The sequence below is a fragment of the Polyodon spathula genome, chromosome 40, assembly GCF_017654505.1.
Source record: "Polyodon spathula isolate WHYD16114869_AA chromosome 40, ASM1765450v1, whole genome shotgun sequence".
Taxonomy (NCBI): domain Eukaryota; kingdom Metazoa; phylum Chordata; class Actinopteri; order Acipenseriformes; family Polyodontidae; genus Polyodon; species Polyodon spathula.
The window spans coordinates 1,942,210-1,958,319 of NC_054573.1; the positions used below are offsets into that span (position 1 = coordinate 1,942,210).

A 16,110-nucleotide genomic window follows, 5' to 3' on the forward strand; every position below is an offset into this window, starting at 1 on the left:
TTTCTCCACCAGATCGCCTTGGTGGAAGTGCATAGCACTGCCCTCCTAATTGTTGCCACCGTGATCAATGTTAAAAACAATCCGGTCAACTCCAGACTCAAGTTTAATTGGTCAGTGTCAGTTGCCTGTAATAGCCTCTGTAGCCCTTGTGTAAACAGCCAAACGAACATCAAAATACGTCAGCACGCCTTTGCGTTCATTGCCATGGTAACTAATGGTCTTGGAAGGCATAAACACTTCAGTATATTTCTGATGTACATTTTTGTGTGTGTGTGTGTGCAAAGCTCAATAAATGACAAACTGAGGTGTTCTAATAAATGTGCAAGCTACTGTGTATTTAAAAACATTGCTTCGAGAAATATATTATTTCCTATCTCCAAGTCACGTGCCTTCTCTTAATGTTTGCAGTACAGGATAAAATGAAGAATAATATACATCCAACTGCAGAGAATAAGACTGTATTTCCTTGCAGGGTTCTTAGTGACTTTATATAGCACTGACCCTAGGGGTAGAATTACAGTCTTAATAAAGCAGAATGGACTTTATTTGTTTATAACTGAAGAAATGTAATGAGTTTCTTTTGCAGCTCTGATTTTCCACATTCGTAAGTCTGCTTAATTTGTGCAATATTTCACTGTTGCAGGGGGCGGGGTGGCTGTTGTTTTCCCATTGCTTTGAATAAAGTGCAGGGAGGATGGAGAGGGTCTAGACTCCCTTTGCTCCCAGTTATACCAATGAAGTTCAACTCTGAAGCCTGCTGATTTCTGGATGTTGACAACACTATAGTTGAGTTGTTTCCCATGGTAAAAGCCAAGCAAAGTGTAATAAAACATAAGTATGGTAAAGCATAGGGAAGCATTGTAAAGCACAGAGAGGTATGGTAAAGCATAGGGAAGCATTGTAAAGCATAGAGAGGTATGGTAAAACATAGGGAAGCATTGTGAAGCATAGAGAGGTCTGGTAAAGCATAGGGAAGCATTGTGAAGCACAGAGAGGTATGGTAAAGCCAATTAAAAGCACTGTCTATAGCCTTTGTTTGCCTGCTGTGCTATGTTTTAACAAGTGGATGACATGATAGTGTCTCAGTTTCACTTCTAGATTCATACAAAGGTGTGCTTCATTTGTTCTTCTTTTGGTCTGTTCTTTTGTGACGCTTTGTTGGCCTCTTTCTCTCAAAATGACCCACTCAAGCGTTACTTTCTCGCTAACAGTAATGCTGAAATATTATATTATAAGAATATTTAGGATGTCTGGACCTGCCTTTGCTTAGATCTGAGCTGTCGAGCCCTTTAGCTGTAAAAGCAAATCCTATTTTGCTGACTGTACAGTACTTGTTATTGCGAGAGACTAATTGTTCTTGGAGTGTTTTTTTCAAACTATTATAAACGATAAATAAATAAATAAATAAATACAAGATACTCTCCCTTTCCAAATTTCTGGAAGAGTTTCGAAACAGTTCTGCCCTAAACTTCTCACTAAGTATTTAGTTATTTATTTGAGTACCCTGCTGGATCCCGATTCTCCTTGGACAGAGAGAAGCTTTTGCTGTTTTTGAATTCTGCTCTCTCTCTCTCTCTCTCTCTCTGTGCTAATAGGGCAGGATTATTATAATGGATTTATTTATATAGCATTTTATCCTACTACAGCTTGAATGCATGAGAGAGAGAGAGAGAGAGAGAGAGAGAGAGAGAGAGAGAGAGAGAGAGAGAGAGAGAGAGAGTTGTCAGTTCCACTAGTTGTAACTGAGTCAGATTCATTTGCTCTGCTTGTACGGTGCTTGCTTCATTCGCTGCCCTTGCTTTTTTAAATTCAGAAGGTTTTCTCCTCAATTTGATATTGTTACCTGACATGCTTCAAAGGTAAGGGCAGTACATATTTATGTTATTTATTGATTCATTCATTCATTTAGTTAATTTTGGTTGTTGTGATGTGTACTGCACTGGATGCGCGCCCCACCATACGGTTTCAGGTATAGTTTTTTACAGTATACAGTCGAATTATCACATTTATAATTTTTGCAATGCCTTTTCAGTATAATATAATTTAATTAGCATTTGGTGAGTTTGGTCTTGCGTCCTCAATGAAGAGCTGAGGCGATAACCTCCCACTGCTGTACACTCTTAGAAGAATCGATATTAGAACGGGGGTTCCAGGCGTTCCCGCCTTTGGGGATAATACAGAGATTTATCGATTCTAAACCAGGGAACCAAGACGAGTGAAGCGTGTATAACACTTTAAGTTTGAATAATTCATTCTTTCAGAGTGCAGGAGCACGGCTGTTTTCTTCACAGAAAGATTGCAATTAGCACTATAATTGTACAGTTTACTCATGCTTTCCTTCTGGCTATAGGCACTTACCATAGTTTTACCCTGGTTTGCCATTTATACCATGCCCCTCGCTACAGTGCTTACGTGACTGTGTATTTGCTGTGCTTTTATTGTTGTGTTTATGTTAGTTTACATGATAGACCCGTTTTTTGGAAACTCATTCACTGTGAATTTAACGCATATTACATTTTTTTTTTTAACATTTTATTTTGCATTTTTCATTGGGTTAAACAAACTGGAAAGTCAACGCAGCCCGTCGCCTTGTGCAATGTGCGCATTAACGCAGTGAAACAGTGCGGTGTTACAATTCTCCGAAGGTGAATCCGGTCGTGAGCGTTCGCTCTGAGCTGTTCGGGGGAGCAGATCTGATGTGAGTTCTTTCACTTGGTGAACCTCCCCGTAATTAGCCAGTCATATGAAGTACTCTGTCTATACGCCGCCTTCACTTATTGCAGGAGAAGCTGTGAACGACTGTGCGTAACAGTTGCCTACACTGATAAAAAGCACTTGACAAGATATTTGTCTACTTGACCTACTTACAGATCTGCATAATTTTCCATAAATCTGAGAAACTTCACCCACTTTTCTTGAAATGTACTATTAACATGATTTCACATTAAGTAATGATAGATTCTGGAGAGGTATGTGACGCGTCTGTCAATGTCACACTGTTTACATAAGTATATATATATATATATCCTTGTACATATATATCGGTACATATTAATCTGGGGGGGGGGGGGGTCAGATCAACAGGGTGCTTCAGTACAAGTCGAAAAGCGGCACAAGGAGGAAATGAAAGGGAGAGAGGGAGGAAACGATGGGCAGGAAAGGCACTTCACTGATAATGAGGATATGGAATCAAAGTGGATATGAAGATCAAAGTGCCAAAGGTGGCAGGAAGAAATATGAGATGTAGGGTTTCGTTTTACTTTTTTTTTTTAGCGCTCTCTCTCTCTCTCTTTCTCTCTCTCTCTCTTTTAGGGTTTATAATTTTAGGGTTGAGACATAATAAAAAATAAATAAAAAAAAAAAAAAAGTATATGAACTTAATTTACATCTTCTATTTAACATCATGTGATTGAAGAAACTACAAAATGGCATCGCAAAAGTCTACCGGAAGCCGTAATAACAGTACAGTAGTGTTTCATGTATTTTTCAATGTGTCAGTTTTTCATTAAGCAGTGCGTAATTCAATATGTTAACGTAACATTATTCAGCAGGTTTCGTTCGACTTTATCAAGCACTCCTTGTTCAATAAGGCACACCTGAGCTTGTTCCTTATAAACTGGATAATTAAACTCATATTAAACCTTGGAATGGGCAAAATTGCTATGCAGTGGGGGTCTTATTTCCATCCCTGCATTCATTAAGTTTCAAGATAGCTTCTAGGTAATTCATTTAGAGATTGAGAAAAATGGTAAGCACTCTAAGCGACAGAATTTAGAAGCACTCTGAATAATTAGAAACACGTGGGGCGGGCGGGGGAGTAAAAAAAAGGAAAGGAAACGACGTTCCAAATTATACAGCCTGTGCACCATTGAATTGAAACATTTAATCAGAAATAGCATACTGTGTGTATTGCATACTGAAATGAATAAGGTGTTGAGACCTGGGTGTGGCCATCGCTGTAATGGCAATGAAGTGTCTGCCGGATATATATTTCCAAGGAAATCGAGAAAGTGGCACAGCTGTAATGGAGCTCTGTGCCTTCGTGCTCCTGCCTTTTAGTGCCAAATGATTCTGTCCGTCCTGTCCTTTCAGACAGGAGAGAGTGATGATAATGCACCGTGATGTACCTTCATTTCGACCAATTTGCTAAAAGCAAGGAGAGTCTAATACCTTTAAATGAGTCTGATTAACTGTAATGCAGTGTGTTTTTCTTCACTGGTACTGCCAAGGAAGTGGGGACTGGGGTCTGGAAAGTTCGTACCCAGTGGTTTTCACGAGAAATGTAAAAATCCAAAGTTGTGTCTCTCTTGGTCCAACTAAGTGTGTGGGATTTGTCCTTTTCTTTTATACTGCCTTCTCCGGAGAGACTGGTAGAGGCAGTCAGGCAGACTGATGCTGTTCTCAGTTTGACAGCTGCACAGTGACTTAAAGACGCATGTTCTAAGAACACTGAGACACAGACAGTGCTGAAGTGGAGTTCCGATCCTGATGCATGGTCTGACATATTAGGATTGGACACTTTTTCTATTGGACAAATCTTCATATCAGCAAGGCCTATGTATAATATATATATATAGTATATATTATAGATATTATATACTTCCTATTATATATATATATATATATATATACAAAAAGACCAGTGTTGTACAGTTTGCTCCTATTGAAGGCAATGTAAACCCACCTTCAATGTTATTGCCACCCCTGTATTCAGTAAGGCTACCATCTGTAGAAAATTTTACAAGGAATTCCGTGTAGCTGCAATAAGGTAGTGTGGCCAGTCTGTTAATGCCACAATTATTTATTTAGTTTTCCCTCGTACAAAGTCGCTTGCGGGCTGGTCCCTATCCACTGCATAATGTAACAGAAAAAGGCTTCATGAAGTGGAGTTAATTAGAAAGGTGGTCTCTCTGGAGAGGCCAGCGTCCAGTATTGTATTATACATTGGGGTCATGTAATCATTTGTACTGCATCAATACCGTCCTTTATCTGAGTAACCCTGCCCTGCTCTTAATAGTGAAGAGCAATTCCCAGTGGACCTCCTCCAACCCAACAGTATGTGCAATAAGCTCTTAAAAGCTACTTCGTTGTAGACAGGAAAGGAAGAGGTAATTTAGAAAATGATTCATGCTTCCATTATAACGTTTAAAACAACAACGTCTCACCTGAAAGACAGAGCACAAGGAGGTTAAGTGACTTGCTCAGGGTTAAACAGTGAGTCTCTCTCTCTCTCTCTCTCTCTCTCTCTCTCTCTCTCTCTCTCTCTCTCTGTTCTCTCTCTCTCTCTCTCTCATTACACACAGAAAATGTGTTCGTTTACAACAAAAGTTAGTTATTCATTTTTGCAAACTCATCTTGAACTAATTCAAAACTAAAAACTCAGCTCCTAGCTGAAAGTTTTATTAGCATGGCCACCTTGGCGTCAATAACAGCTTGGTATCCTTTTGGCTTTGTGTCCTGTGTACTTTCTCAATCTCTGGTGGTGTAATTTGATCTCATTTTTCTTGAAGTTGTTTCCACAGACTTGCTTTTGCCCAGCATAGAATCCAAGAAAGTGCAGAAGCAATGAGGTGTTCTAATAAAACTCCAGATTAATTCTGAATACATGTACAGGAGCAGTATTCAAGACACGCACAAAATTATTTAACAGAATGGCGAAAACACTGAATTGCTTTGTGATTGTATGTGATTCAGTTTTAGCAGGCTAAGGAGCTTATATCACCAGTGTGTGATTACGTCACTTACCAGCCCTCCTGCTGCCTTCCCCAGTGCACGCTTCAATGAGTTACATCAAACCTGCAGCCCAATCTCTCGCTGATGGACTGTTAGCTGTTACATAAATCATTTTTCAATCTTTCATTGGCACGTTTGGAAGCAGGTTTTTATTATTTTTTATTTTTTTTAAAGGATGGAGCTTTCCAAGAATGTCCGGAAAAGAAAAAAAAAATCACCACTTGATTAAACCTCTTGCCTTTTTTCTTTTTTTTAATGCCAGTTGCGCCCCCCTCTGCACGACTGAGGTCACTGAGGTCGAACTGAAGTAGGAACACAACTCAGACTTGGGTGGAAAACCTATAAATCTATTCCCTGGCTTCGCTTGGTTTAAGTTTATTAGAAGCGTCTCGCAGTTTCTGATTAATTTAAAAGAGCATTAAAACTCTCCCTCAGTCCCTTATTATCTCTTAAACGGCAGCCGAGTTATTGATACACTAAATCTGTAGAAGACTTTGTGTCAGTTTTTAAGCAATGCAACTCTTATTAGAGTCAATCGCCAAAGTTATGTTGTTTCAACACCAAATTTCAAAAAATACTAATAATTAGCAGAGACTCTGGCCTGCCAGGACCGAGACTGGACCTCTGACTTAACTGGTTTTATTTTGAACTGAGGCTTCTGAAGCTGTGAAAAAGTTTTCAAAAGAACTAAGGCGCCCTTTTAATTTTGGAGAGGGAAGCAGAGAATTTCTCCTGTCTTTTATCGTTTTATAAACCAGGTCATGCACTGGCACGGAAATTTACTAGAACACTTTTTATATGTCTGCCTGCAGGAAAACCTCTGGGTATGAGAATTTCCATTTTCGGTCAGCGATATAGAAACAATAGGCACTCGTGTGTGAAATGTTGTGCTTTAATTTTAACATCTTAAACAACTTCTAAAAAGTCTCATGCATTTTATTATGTGTGGCTCTGTGTTCCTTTTCTCTGAATATTTTAAATGAATTGCATGTGTGGCCTATTAAAGTCATCAATAATATTTTATCAATAAAAACTATTAAAGTGTTCTAATACAGCTGCACACTGCTGTAAATCTAGATCGCTATTTTAAAGTTTATTGCAGGGCACATCCATTCTCTATCCACTTGGAATTCCTATGCCAGTCACACAAGTTTGTGATTATCATTCCCAAATACTTTCCTAGCCAGTCTATATACAGTATGTTGCATGTGATTTATTAAAGGAAATACCCTCTCGGATATTTATGACTCGTATTGCATAGCAGTTTGATCCATTCCTGGTTTCACTATGAGTTTTTAATAAGACACACCTGAGCTTGTTGCCTAGACACACTGGGGCTAATCAAGACAGTTTTTAAACATACAATGAGTGAACGCTTTGCAATAGGAGCTTATTTCCATCCGTGATCTACATTTGCTTTAACTCCTGTTCATCATTTTGTGATAATGCGTCAGACAGCCACTGTTGTCTGCCATGTGTTTGACTACATTCAGACAAGCTCTCCATTTGTCATTGGTCAATCCATCCTCTCTGGTTGCTAAGAAACATGCAATTGTGGGACAAATAGGAAAAGCGAACCTAACTATTGTTGTTTCCTAAATGCAATTACACTTCCTGGCATGTGGCTAATATTCTTTAAACCAGTCATTTGTGCTGAATCAGTGAAGGAAAAAACGGTTGCTCACCTGCCTGTCCTGGACGGGAGGGAGCAACATGTCTCTTAGGGGGGTGAGGGAGGTAGGGTGCAGTTCAGTCTCCATGCCTCAGGCCTGCCCTGGACTGAAGGAAATAGCCTCGGCAGCTTTTCCAGTAGTTGATCTTTGTCCACATATTAGATTTGTGAACAACTCTCTAGCAGCTAATTATTTTGCAGTGCTTGGAAAACATGTTTTAAACTTGGCACTGCAACAGCAGCAACTATAAAATAATTAATGTAGCTACTCCATATTTAGCAACTGCGCTCTTGAACTCTAAGGACGCATCAGCACTAATTTATTGAACGCCTACATTTTTATTCTAGTCTCGCGTATTAAATGAATAAGATATGATTTTGAACACCTTCCTGTTTTTAATTAATTTGCTCAGTTGGTCCCCTTTTTGAGAATTTGTAGTTAGTTGATTTCTCAGAAGTGCTTTATAAACAGTGGTTGGAAATTACGGGCCATTTCTTACGGCTGTTGGCGTTCATTTTGATGGACCACATTCTGTTCACGTCCAGTTGATTGCAATTCTGAAACGAATAAGAAACCATGAAGTTGCTTCAATTTCAATATCTTGTATTTATTTATTTATATTGTCCCTTGTTTTGAAGATTTGAGAATCCAGAACATTAATTGTTTAAATCTTGTATAATATGACGTATTTTTACTCTTCTGGATTCTGAACCCAGCCAGTAACCCCCCTCTCCCCCCCCCCCCCGCCCCCATGTCTCTCTTGCAGTAGGATAGGATGCGATGCAGCCCAGAGGTCTTCGATTTGAGCGGCTGGGTTTGGGTCTCCTTTGCTCAGCCTGCGCTGTGACCATGACCCCCTGCAGCGCTCCCGAGACAGCCCGGTCCCTCCATTAATGAGGCACAGAGATGTGGGGCGCTCCTGTCATCCACCTGCTCACTGTCTCAGTGCTTTGGAGCTCCCAGGTGAGTCCGGGGAGCACTGGGGTCAATTCCAATCACAGCATCACTGCTGGCTGAAATTGCAATTCCGATAGTATTGTGCTTAGTTACAATGATGCGGTAATTGCAGTTATAATTCCACTAAAAAGTACCATTGATAGCTGCACACATTAAAATGTTTACTCTGTTTTACCCAGCAGTAATGACAGGTACAAATACAGACGTCAAGAATGGGTAGATTACAGACATCCAAAGCAAAGGGACTTGAAGCATGAAGGCATGATCATCAAAGTGTGCACAAGAACTTCGTCCAAAGGAACAGCAGGGGATTTTTATGAAAAGCTAAACATTATTATAACAATCAAAACTGTGATTTTGACAGGTCCCAGATTGTCTTTATATTGTCTGGGGGGGGCGAGCAATAGCAGTAAAGCCGACCACTTAGTAATTTGTGCATATCAGAAACTCCTACTCGGAATTGCAGTTAAAAATGTTTGTTGTGTTCATTTCAAAAGAAGAAAAGCTGCCTTCGCCCACCTTTACTACTGAGCACCAATCGATGGCAATTAACTTGCATCAGGGTTCTTGAAATGGTTCGTAATGTGGGATCGATTTGGCTTCTCTCCAAACTCTTCCAGGTTGCAGCGAGGAAGAAGCTGAAGGACACTCTAGAGGAATGGAAGCAATACCACCTGGAGTGTCAGGAGAAGATGATGTACGACCCCTACCCACAAGGTGAGAACCCGGGGCAGGCAGGAATGCAGAACTCTCTCGCTCGCCCCTCTACGAGAAAGGGTGCTCCCTCCAATCCAGGGTAGGCTTGAGACCTGGAGACTAAACTGCTCCCTCCCTGCCTCCCTCACCGCCCTACGAGAAAGGGTGCTCCCTCCAATCCAGGGCAGGCAGGAACGCAGAACTCTCTCACTCACCCCTCTACGAGAAAGGGTGCTCCCTTTAATCCAGGGCAGGCTTGAGACCTGGAGACTAAACTGCTCCCTCCCTGCCTCCCTCACCGCCCTACGAGAAAGGGTGCTCCCTCCAATCCAGGGCAGGCAGGAACGCAGAACTCTCTCACTCACCCCTCTACGAGAAAGGGTGCTCCCTCTAATCCAGGGCAGGCAGAAACACAGAACTCTCTCACTCACTTGTCTAAGAGAAAGGGTGCTCCCTCCAATCCAGGGCAGGGAGAAACACAGAACTCTCTCACTCACTTGTCTAAGAGAAAGGACGCTCCCTCCAGTTACACATCGCCACTGTAGAGAAGTTCAGTGCATTTCAGAAGCACGCAGTACCGTTCGGATGAATTGTATTATTACATTGTCTTTTGTTCTTTTTTAATAATAAAATTTGAAGCGGTTTTTAAAATACAGGGCAGCAAAACATGCTGTTCCCCAGTGGAGCAGCAGGCATGATCAGACGCGTGGTTTGTGACTCTGTGTTGCTTTCTCACCCTCAGGCGTGTTCTGTAACCGCACGTTCGATATGTATGCCTGCTGGAGTGATGGTCTGCCCAACACCACAGCGAAGGTACCCTGCCCATGGTATCTACCCTGGCACGACCAAGGTAAACCCTTCAGCGAGGTATTGATAACGCTAATAGAAACACACTGCTGACACGCACCGGAGAATCCCAGGACTGTCCCATCATATAGAATTGTATCTGAATCACTGCTGCCGTCACATTCCAATTTGCATTGTGATTACTTATTAAATACACTTGTGTTTGCACATAATTTCAATGTTATTATGCACAGTTACAGTGTACTTGGTGTAAATCTTTTTGCGTGATGTAAGTACACAATTGTATCAGAGTGGGGTTTGAGTTATAGCGTGCAAAAGATGGACACATTAAATACATTGTAACTGGTCTTATGTGCAAACCTTAATGTAAAGTGTTGTCTCTTCCCCTCTTTCTGGCTGGCTCCAGTTCGGAATGGTTTTGTCTTCTGGCACTGCGGCTCGGATGGTCAGTGGCTCATTAACAGCTCTGGATACCCCATGAGAGATTATTCCCAGTGTGAATTGGACGACAGTCTCCAGAAAGCACAGGTCCCTCAGGCTTATTACTATTATTATTATTATTATTATTATTATTATTATTATTATTATTATTATTATTATTATTATTATTATTATTATTATTATTATTATTAGTCATTTAGCAATTGCTTTTATCCAAACCGACTTACAGAGACTAGGGGGTGAACTATGCATCACAGCTGCTGCTGCAGAGTCACTTCCAATAGGACCCTGTTTGTTTAACATGTCATCCGCAGGATGGAGCACAAGGAGGTGAAGTGACTTGCTCTGGGTCACACACAGCGAGTCAGTGGCTGAGCCGGGATTTGAACCTCCTGGTAGTTTTGTAGACAAACTCCCTCTGCAATATCAAACATTCTTACAATATTGGTATGATGTGCAATGACTGAATGGTCCACGTCTGAATTTGAATCAAGAAATGCTAAAGGAAAGTAAAATTCAATAATCAATGTTTTAACTGGGAGTCTCTATCAATACATTTGAAGACATTGATATCAATCAATCTTTGCTGGCAAAGCCATCTCAAAGCGCTTCACAGTCAAATAGTAAATTGAATGTACTAATAATAATAATAATAATAATAATTGATAAAAGGAGATTAAGTGTAAAAATAGAATAATATATGTGAGCCACAAAAATCAGGATCGCAAACAACAACTCCTAACCCCTTAAGCTGAGGGAACATGAAGCCACATTTTCAGGAACAGCGGATTAAAATCTGTCTCCAGGAGACCTAGTTTGAGGTTTGCTGTATCAAACATACAAGTCTCCCCTGGTGTGCCTGAAACCAAGTTCCAAGCCACAAGGGGGCTTCGCATTCCCTCAGCTTTAAAAGGCAGCCTTGCTGAGATTAAATGCGGGCGTATTTGTTTTCTGATTTCAGGAGGAGCAGATGAGACTCCTGGCCTATTTCCGGGTCATGTACACAGTCGGTTATTCGCTGTCTCTCGGGGCGCTGACGCTGGCACTGGCAATCCTCTTGTCATTCAGGTAAACAGCACACCCCTAACCTTCGACACTGAAACCTGTCTGTAATACCTCTGACGAGTCACTCCTGAGTACAGAGTCGTGTAGAATGCTGTACGAAACGAGGTCAGAAAGGGTACCTGTGACCGGGCTTAGCGGCAAGACCCTGGTGATGTGATGCAATTTCCATCCGATGCAAACTCTGCCGTGCAAACTGTTAGATTTAGTACAGACGATCCCCTGCATGTGTGAAACCTCTCCTGAAGAGTTTGTCTCTCTGCAGAAAGCTGAGGTGCACTCGGAACATCATCCACAGCAACCTGTTTGCCTCCTTCATGTTGAGAGCGATCTCTGTCCTCACACGGGACGTCCTGCTGCTGAGACAGACCAGAGAACTGAGAGACAACCGGGACCCGACCATCATGCTGAGCAACCAGGCACAGGAACAGGCAGATGCACTTTCGGTCCTAGATTTGTCGAGCTGAAGAACAGAACTCCTTTAATGCGTGTACTGTACAGGAGAACATGACAAAGAAATACATGTTTTACGCACTGTACAGTGCAAATGTATTTATGTATATCCTTCATATACCTACCGGCATGAAAGCCTCTGGGTGTGAGAATCGGTAATATACTTTAGAAACATGTTCCAGTTTGTTTGTAGATTTATTAGAACGCCTTGTTAGGGTTAATTGAAACACATGCCTAGAGGTAAACAGCTGGGCTGCTTGTAGCCTGACAGGGTAATAATGAAATTAAGAGGCTGTAATAGCCTCTCAAGCCAGTAACACTCACTAACAGAAGTCCTAATAAAATCTCAACCCACAAACGCAATGCTGTACCAAACTGTTGTGGTCTGGGTTTCTGTTATTCAGTCAACATATGGAACCTTATGTATGTATTTCATTCTTCTTGTTTTTCCATATATCTGGATAACCACTTGTCTGATTGTGATGCTACTTGGCACTAACATTGAGATTGTTAGATTCTGGGGTTTACATGTGGGTGACTGACTGACTACACTTCACATCATGTCACATTTTCACATACATCCGGAAAGCGGCTTAATAAATTAGCAGAGATTGCTGACCAGTTTCTCTTTGGGCTGCTGTGAATATAAAGCTTTGAACACGAAGCCTGAAACCTGCATCCAGGAGACGTAGATTGAGGTGCTGTTTCAAACCCCCAAGTCTTCCTGAAACCAGGTTCCAAGCCTCAAAGTGGCTCTGTGTTTCCTCGGCTTAAGAGAGAAGATGTTCAATTTGCAACAGCAGTTTCATAGTTGAATGTAGTTTGGAACAGTCGCTGTTGCCATGGTGCTAACCCTAAAGAAGAAAATCGATTTATTATTTTCCTTTTTAAGGTGCTGGGAAGTAAATGAGAACATGTCGTATTGGTGGATTATACGCTCCCCTATACTGCTAGCTATTCTGGTAAATTCATGTTTCTTTTCTTTTGTTGCACATATAACAGCTGTGCAGCACCTGGTGATTGAGCGATCTACACTTTCTGACAATTTGTCATGTTGCTAAAGTGTTTTAGTTTTTCTCCCATGTTTCTCGTTGCTAATGACAGCATTCGTTAGCCAGTTAACAAGGTGGGGTGCAGATTGATTGAGTGCAGCTTGTTGATGCTGTGTTCAGCAGGGCTTTTTGTACTTTAGCCAAAGGGAACTTTTATTTTTCATTACCCAATTTGGAATGGGAGAAAAAATAGTCTGTTACAATAATGACGGCTTCCTCAAAAAAATAATATAGCAATTATAAAATAAAATACGTATAATTTCCTTTTTAAAAATTAGTCTTCCTTCCTTTCTTTCATTCTTCCCCTTTTGTAAATTTTAAACACAACTTATTTTTTGCTTTTGATTTGCAGATCAACTTTCTCATATTCATTCGGATTATACAGATTCTCGTCTCCAAATTACGAGCACATCAGATGAGGTACACCGATTACAAATTCAGGTGGGACTCCTCCCTCTCCCTCCCTCCCTCTCTCCCTCTCTCTCTCTCATGTGCCCCACTGGTAATAAAACTCATAACTCTTCTGTGTTGAGTTGTCAGTCACTCTGGGGTGTGTTGGCAGGCTGGCGAAGTCGACGCTGACTCTCATTCCTCTCCTGGGGATTCATGAGGTGGTGTTCGCTCTCGTCACGGAGGAGCAAGCCGAAGGAACGCTGCGCAATGTCAAGTTCTTCTTCGAGCTCTTCCTCAACTCTTTCCAGGTAACATCATCATTGTCACCACCCTCACAAATACGAAGAGGCAATCCTCCCCTCGGTAAAGGCAGGACCCCGTGGCGTGCAGGGCGAGTCGCCGGTTTCTGGAGCTGTGTAGCCAAAAGTTTAGCATCACCCTACAGAATGAACTCTGTGTGTGTGTGTGTGTGTGTGTGTGGTAGTTATCCAAATTATTGTTCTCGATCTTTCTCCTTTCTCCTTTAGGGACTGCTGGTTGCCATTCTGTACTGCTTTACGAACAAGGAGGTAAAAACAACGCGACACAATCCAACCGCTCCAAAACACGCAACATGGGCGGGTTCACAAGCAGGACAGAGTTGAGACAAACAGCATTCAAAATCGTGGCAGAAACACTAGGAGAAAACACACTCAATTCATCTTTTTTTTTTTTTTTTGATAAACATTTTTAACAACTTAAATATTTTTAACAACTTTTTTTGGTGGGGGGAGGGGGGGACACTGTAATTACAGTAAATCCATGTGAATTAACAGTGGGCTGAATTCAAAATGAATGTCTTCAGAACTCGGAGGAAGTGCAGAAGATATTCAGGGGAGATTCATTAGGAATTTGAGGACATTATTTTAAAGCGTTACCTATTATTATTATTATTATTATTATTATTATTATTATTATTATTATTATTATTATTATTATTATTTACTCAATTCTTCCATGTCTTGTTCCATTATAATTGCAACTCCTTACGAATTTCGCAGTCGCAGTTGTAAAAGACCCTCGCTCTGCAGACAAATAATCGCGGTGGAAGCGAGGTGCTGGAGAGGAACGAGACTGACTCCTCTTTTCTGTGTGCTGACAGGTGCAGTCGGAGATCAGGAAGAAATGGCAGAGGCGGAACCTGGGCGCCAGCCTTCTGGACGAGCACCGCAACACATACAGCAACACGCCACAGGGTGGCGCCGTCGAGCCAGAGGTTGGGCAAGCGGGAAATGGGATCTGCCGCCAATCTGCCACCCAGCAGCAGCTCGACGCCAGCACAGAGTCGCACAGCTCTTCAGACAACCCGTCCTCCGGTCCACAGCACCGCCACTCCGGAGCCAAGAAGGGCAAGTCCTTCTGCTACATCTCCACTCGCAAACAGCTCCCCAGCAGCCTGGACTGCTTGCCCCCCAGTGCCAGTGGAGCAGGGGAGGGCAGCATCGTGGGCCAGTGCACCGAGAGCTACTGCTGAGAGGTCTGCAGTGGATCTGGGTTTTGTTCCTCCCATATTAAGCGTACTTCATTTCTTCCTTTGCCTAGCTTTGAGCTTGCCGGGAGAATCCTAGCCATTCCATTCAAATCATGGGACGGCGTGACCTTTCAACTCCCAATTACTGTCTGTCAGTGACACTGGAACAGTTTTTAAAGTGGGGGTGCTGAAAGCCATTGAACAAAACTGTAACCCCTGTATATGATGGAAGCAAAGCCAGAGGGTGCTGCCGAACCCCCAGCACCCCCTAGTTCCAGCGCCCTTGCTGTCTGTATACATGTAGAGTAGGTGGGGCATCACGTGATTTGAATGAAGAAGGTGTTTCAGTGTTTCAGTAGCAGTGCAGCCAGATGCTTGTTTCGGATCTATCTTACCCATGGCAAACGAAGACCTTGGATTTACAAGTTAAATGGTTTTGTCCTCCAAACCTCTAGGGGGAGCCTGCAAAACCTGCCAAAAAATGTATTTGTAACATTTTTACCTCAGGATTAATATTCTGTTTCCAATTTGTTTTACCTCCAGCATTGTGGGGCCAGGAATCTTTCTCGGCTACAGTTTGGATTTTGTGTGTGTGTGTGTGTTTTTTGTTTGTTTGTTTTACTCGGGATGTGTCTGTGATGCTGAACTATTGAATGAACCATTTTAAATTGAGTTGGACAGTATCCCCTTTTAAATGAAGATTCTTAACACCTTATGAAAGGCCCAAAGACTTACTGTGACGTTTTAAATGCAATTTTCCAGACAGTTTTGAAAAAGGTCTTGTGTAGCATTGTGCTGTGGCAGTACAACGACTTCGGCTGCTGCAGTTCTGCTAATACACCGACAGGTGGTGCTGTTTTGTTATTTCTGACAGCAGCGGAAAGGAATAGCCACGTGAAACTGCCCTCCGGATCAGATGATTCTAGGACATTTTGCCAAGCACTCCCACCTTTCACCTCCCAAGCTCGGCCTCTCCGACATCAACCCACCCTGACCCTGACCCTGACCTAACCCCAGCCCTAAAATCTAACCGTTAAGACTCACTTGATCCCCTGAAGACAGTTTCTAGTGGATTTTCCTTTGTGCTGCTTTCTGACAGCACAGCAGCGGCCTCTGCTGGTTGTTGAAAGCATTGTAATCACTGTCTTTGTAATTTTTATTTTTTTATTTTTTAATCTTTTGGTTGTTGAAAGCATTGTAATCACTGTCTTTGTAATTTTTATTTTTTTATTTTTTAATTGTTATTTATTTTCATTATTAAGTTTGACAATGTTTATAAAACATTGGTGCCAAAACAAACAAGTGGTGGTTAGGGTCACATGTGAGGCAACTT

General features: G+C 41.7%; 1 protein-coding gene across 1 annotated transcript; it reads left to right on the top strand.

The window, feature by feature from the left end:
- Positions 1-1,779: 1,779 nt before the first annotated feature.
- On the top strand, positions 1,780-15,881 carry LOC121304833 (gastric inhibitory polypeptide receptor-like). The gene is made up of 12 exons (XM_041236242.1): positions 1,780-1,859; positions 8,173-8,369; positions 8,984-9,080; positions 9,802-9,909; positions 10,273-10,394; positions 11,269-11,375; positions 11,635-11,835; positions 12,715-12,784; positions 13,227-13,315; positions 13,437-13,575; positions 13,795-13,836; positions 14,409-15,881. The coding sequence occupies exons 2-12, from the start codon at positions 8,313-8,315 to the stop codon at positions 14,778-14,780; spliced, it is 1,404 nt and encodes a 467-aa protein (XP_041092176.1). The 5' UTR covers positions 1,780-1,859; positions 8,173-8,312; the 3' UTR covers positions 14,781-15,881.
- Positions 15,882-16,110: the final 229 nt, after the last annotated feature.

What these genes read in the sequence shown, in the direction of transcription:
- LOC121304833 (XM_041236242.1), top strand. Translation starts at nt 8,313, where the DNA reads ATGTGGGGCGCTCCTGTCATCCACCTGCTCACTGTCTCAGTGCTTTGG. An exon ending in GTACGACCCCTACCCACAAG is followed by an intron (nt 9,081 to 9,801) that starts GTGAGAACCCGG and finishes TCTCACCCTCAG; the next exon opens with GCGTGTTCTGTAACCGCACG. An exon ending in GCAATCCTCTTGTCATTCAG is followed by an intron (nt 11,376 to 11,634) that starts GTAAACAGCACA and finishes GTCTCTCTGCAG; the next exon opens with AAAGCTGAGGTGCACTCGGA.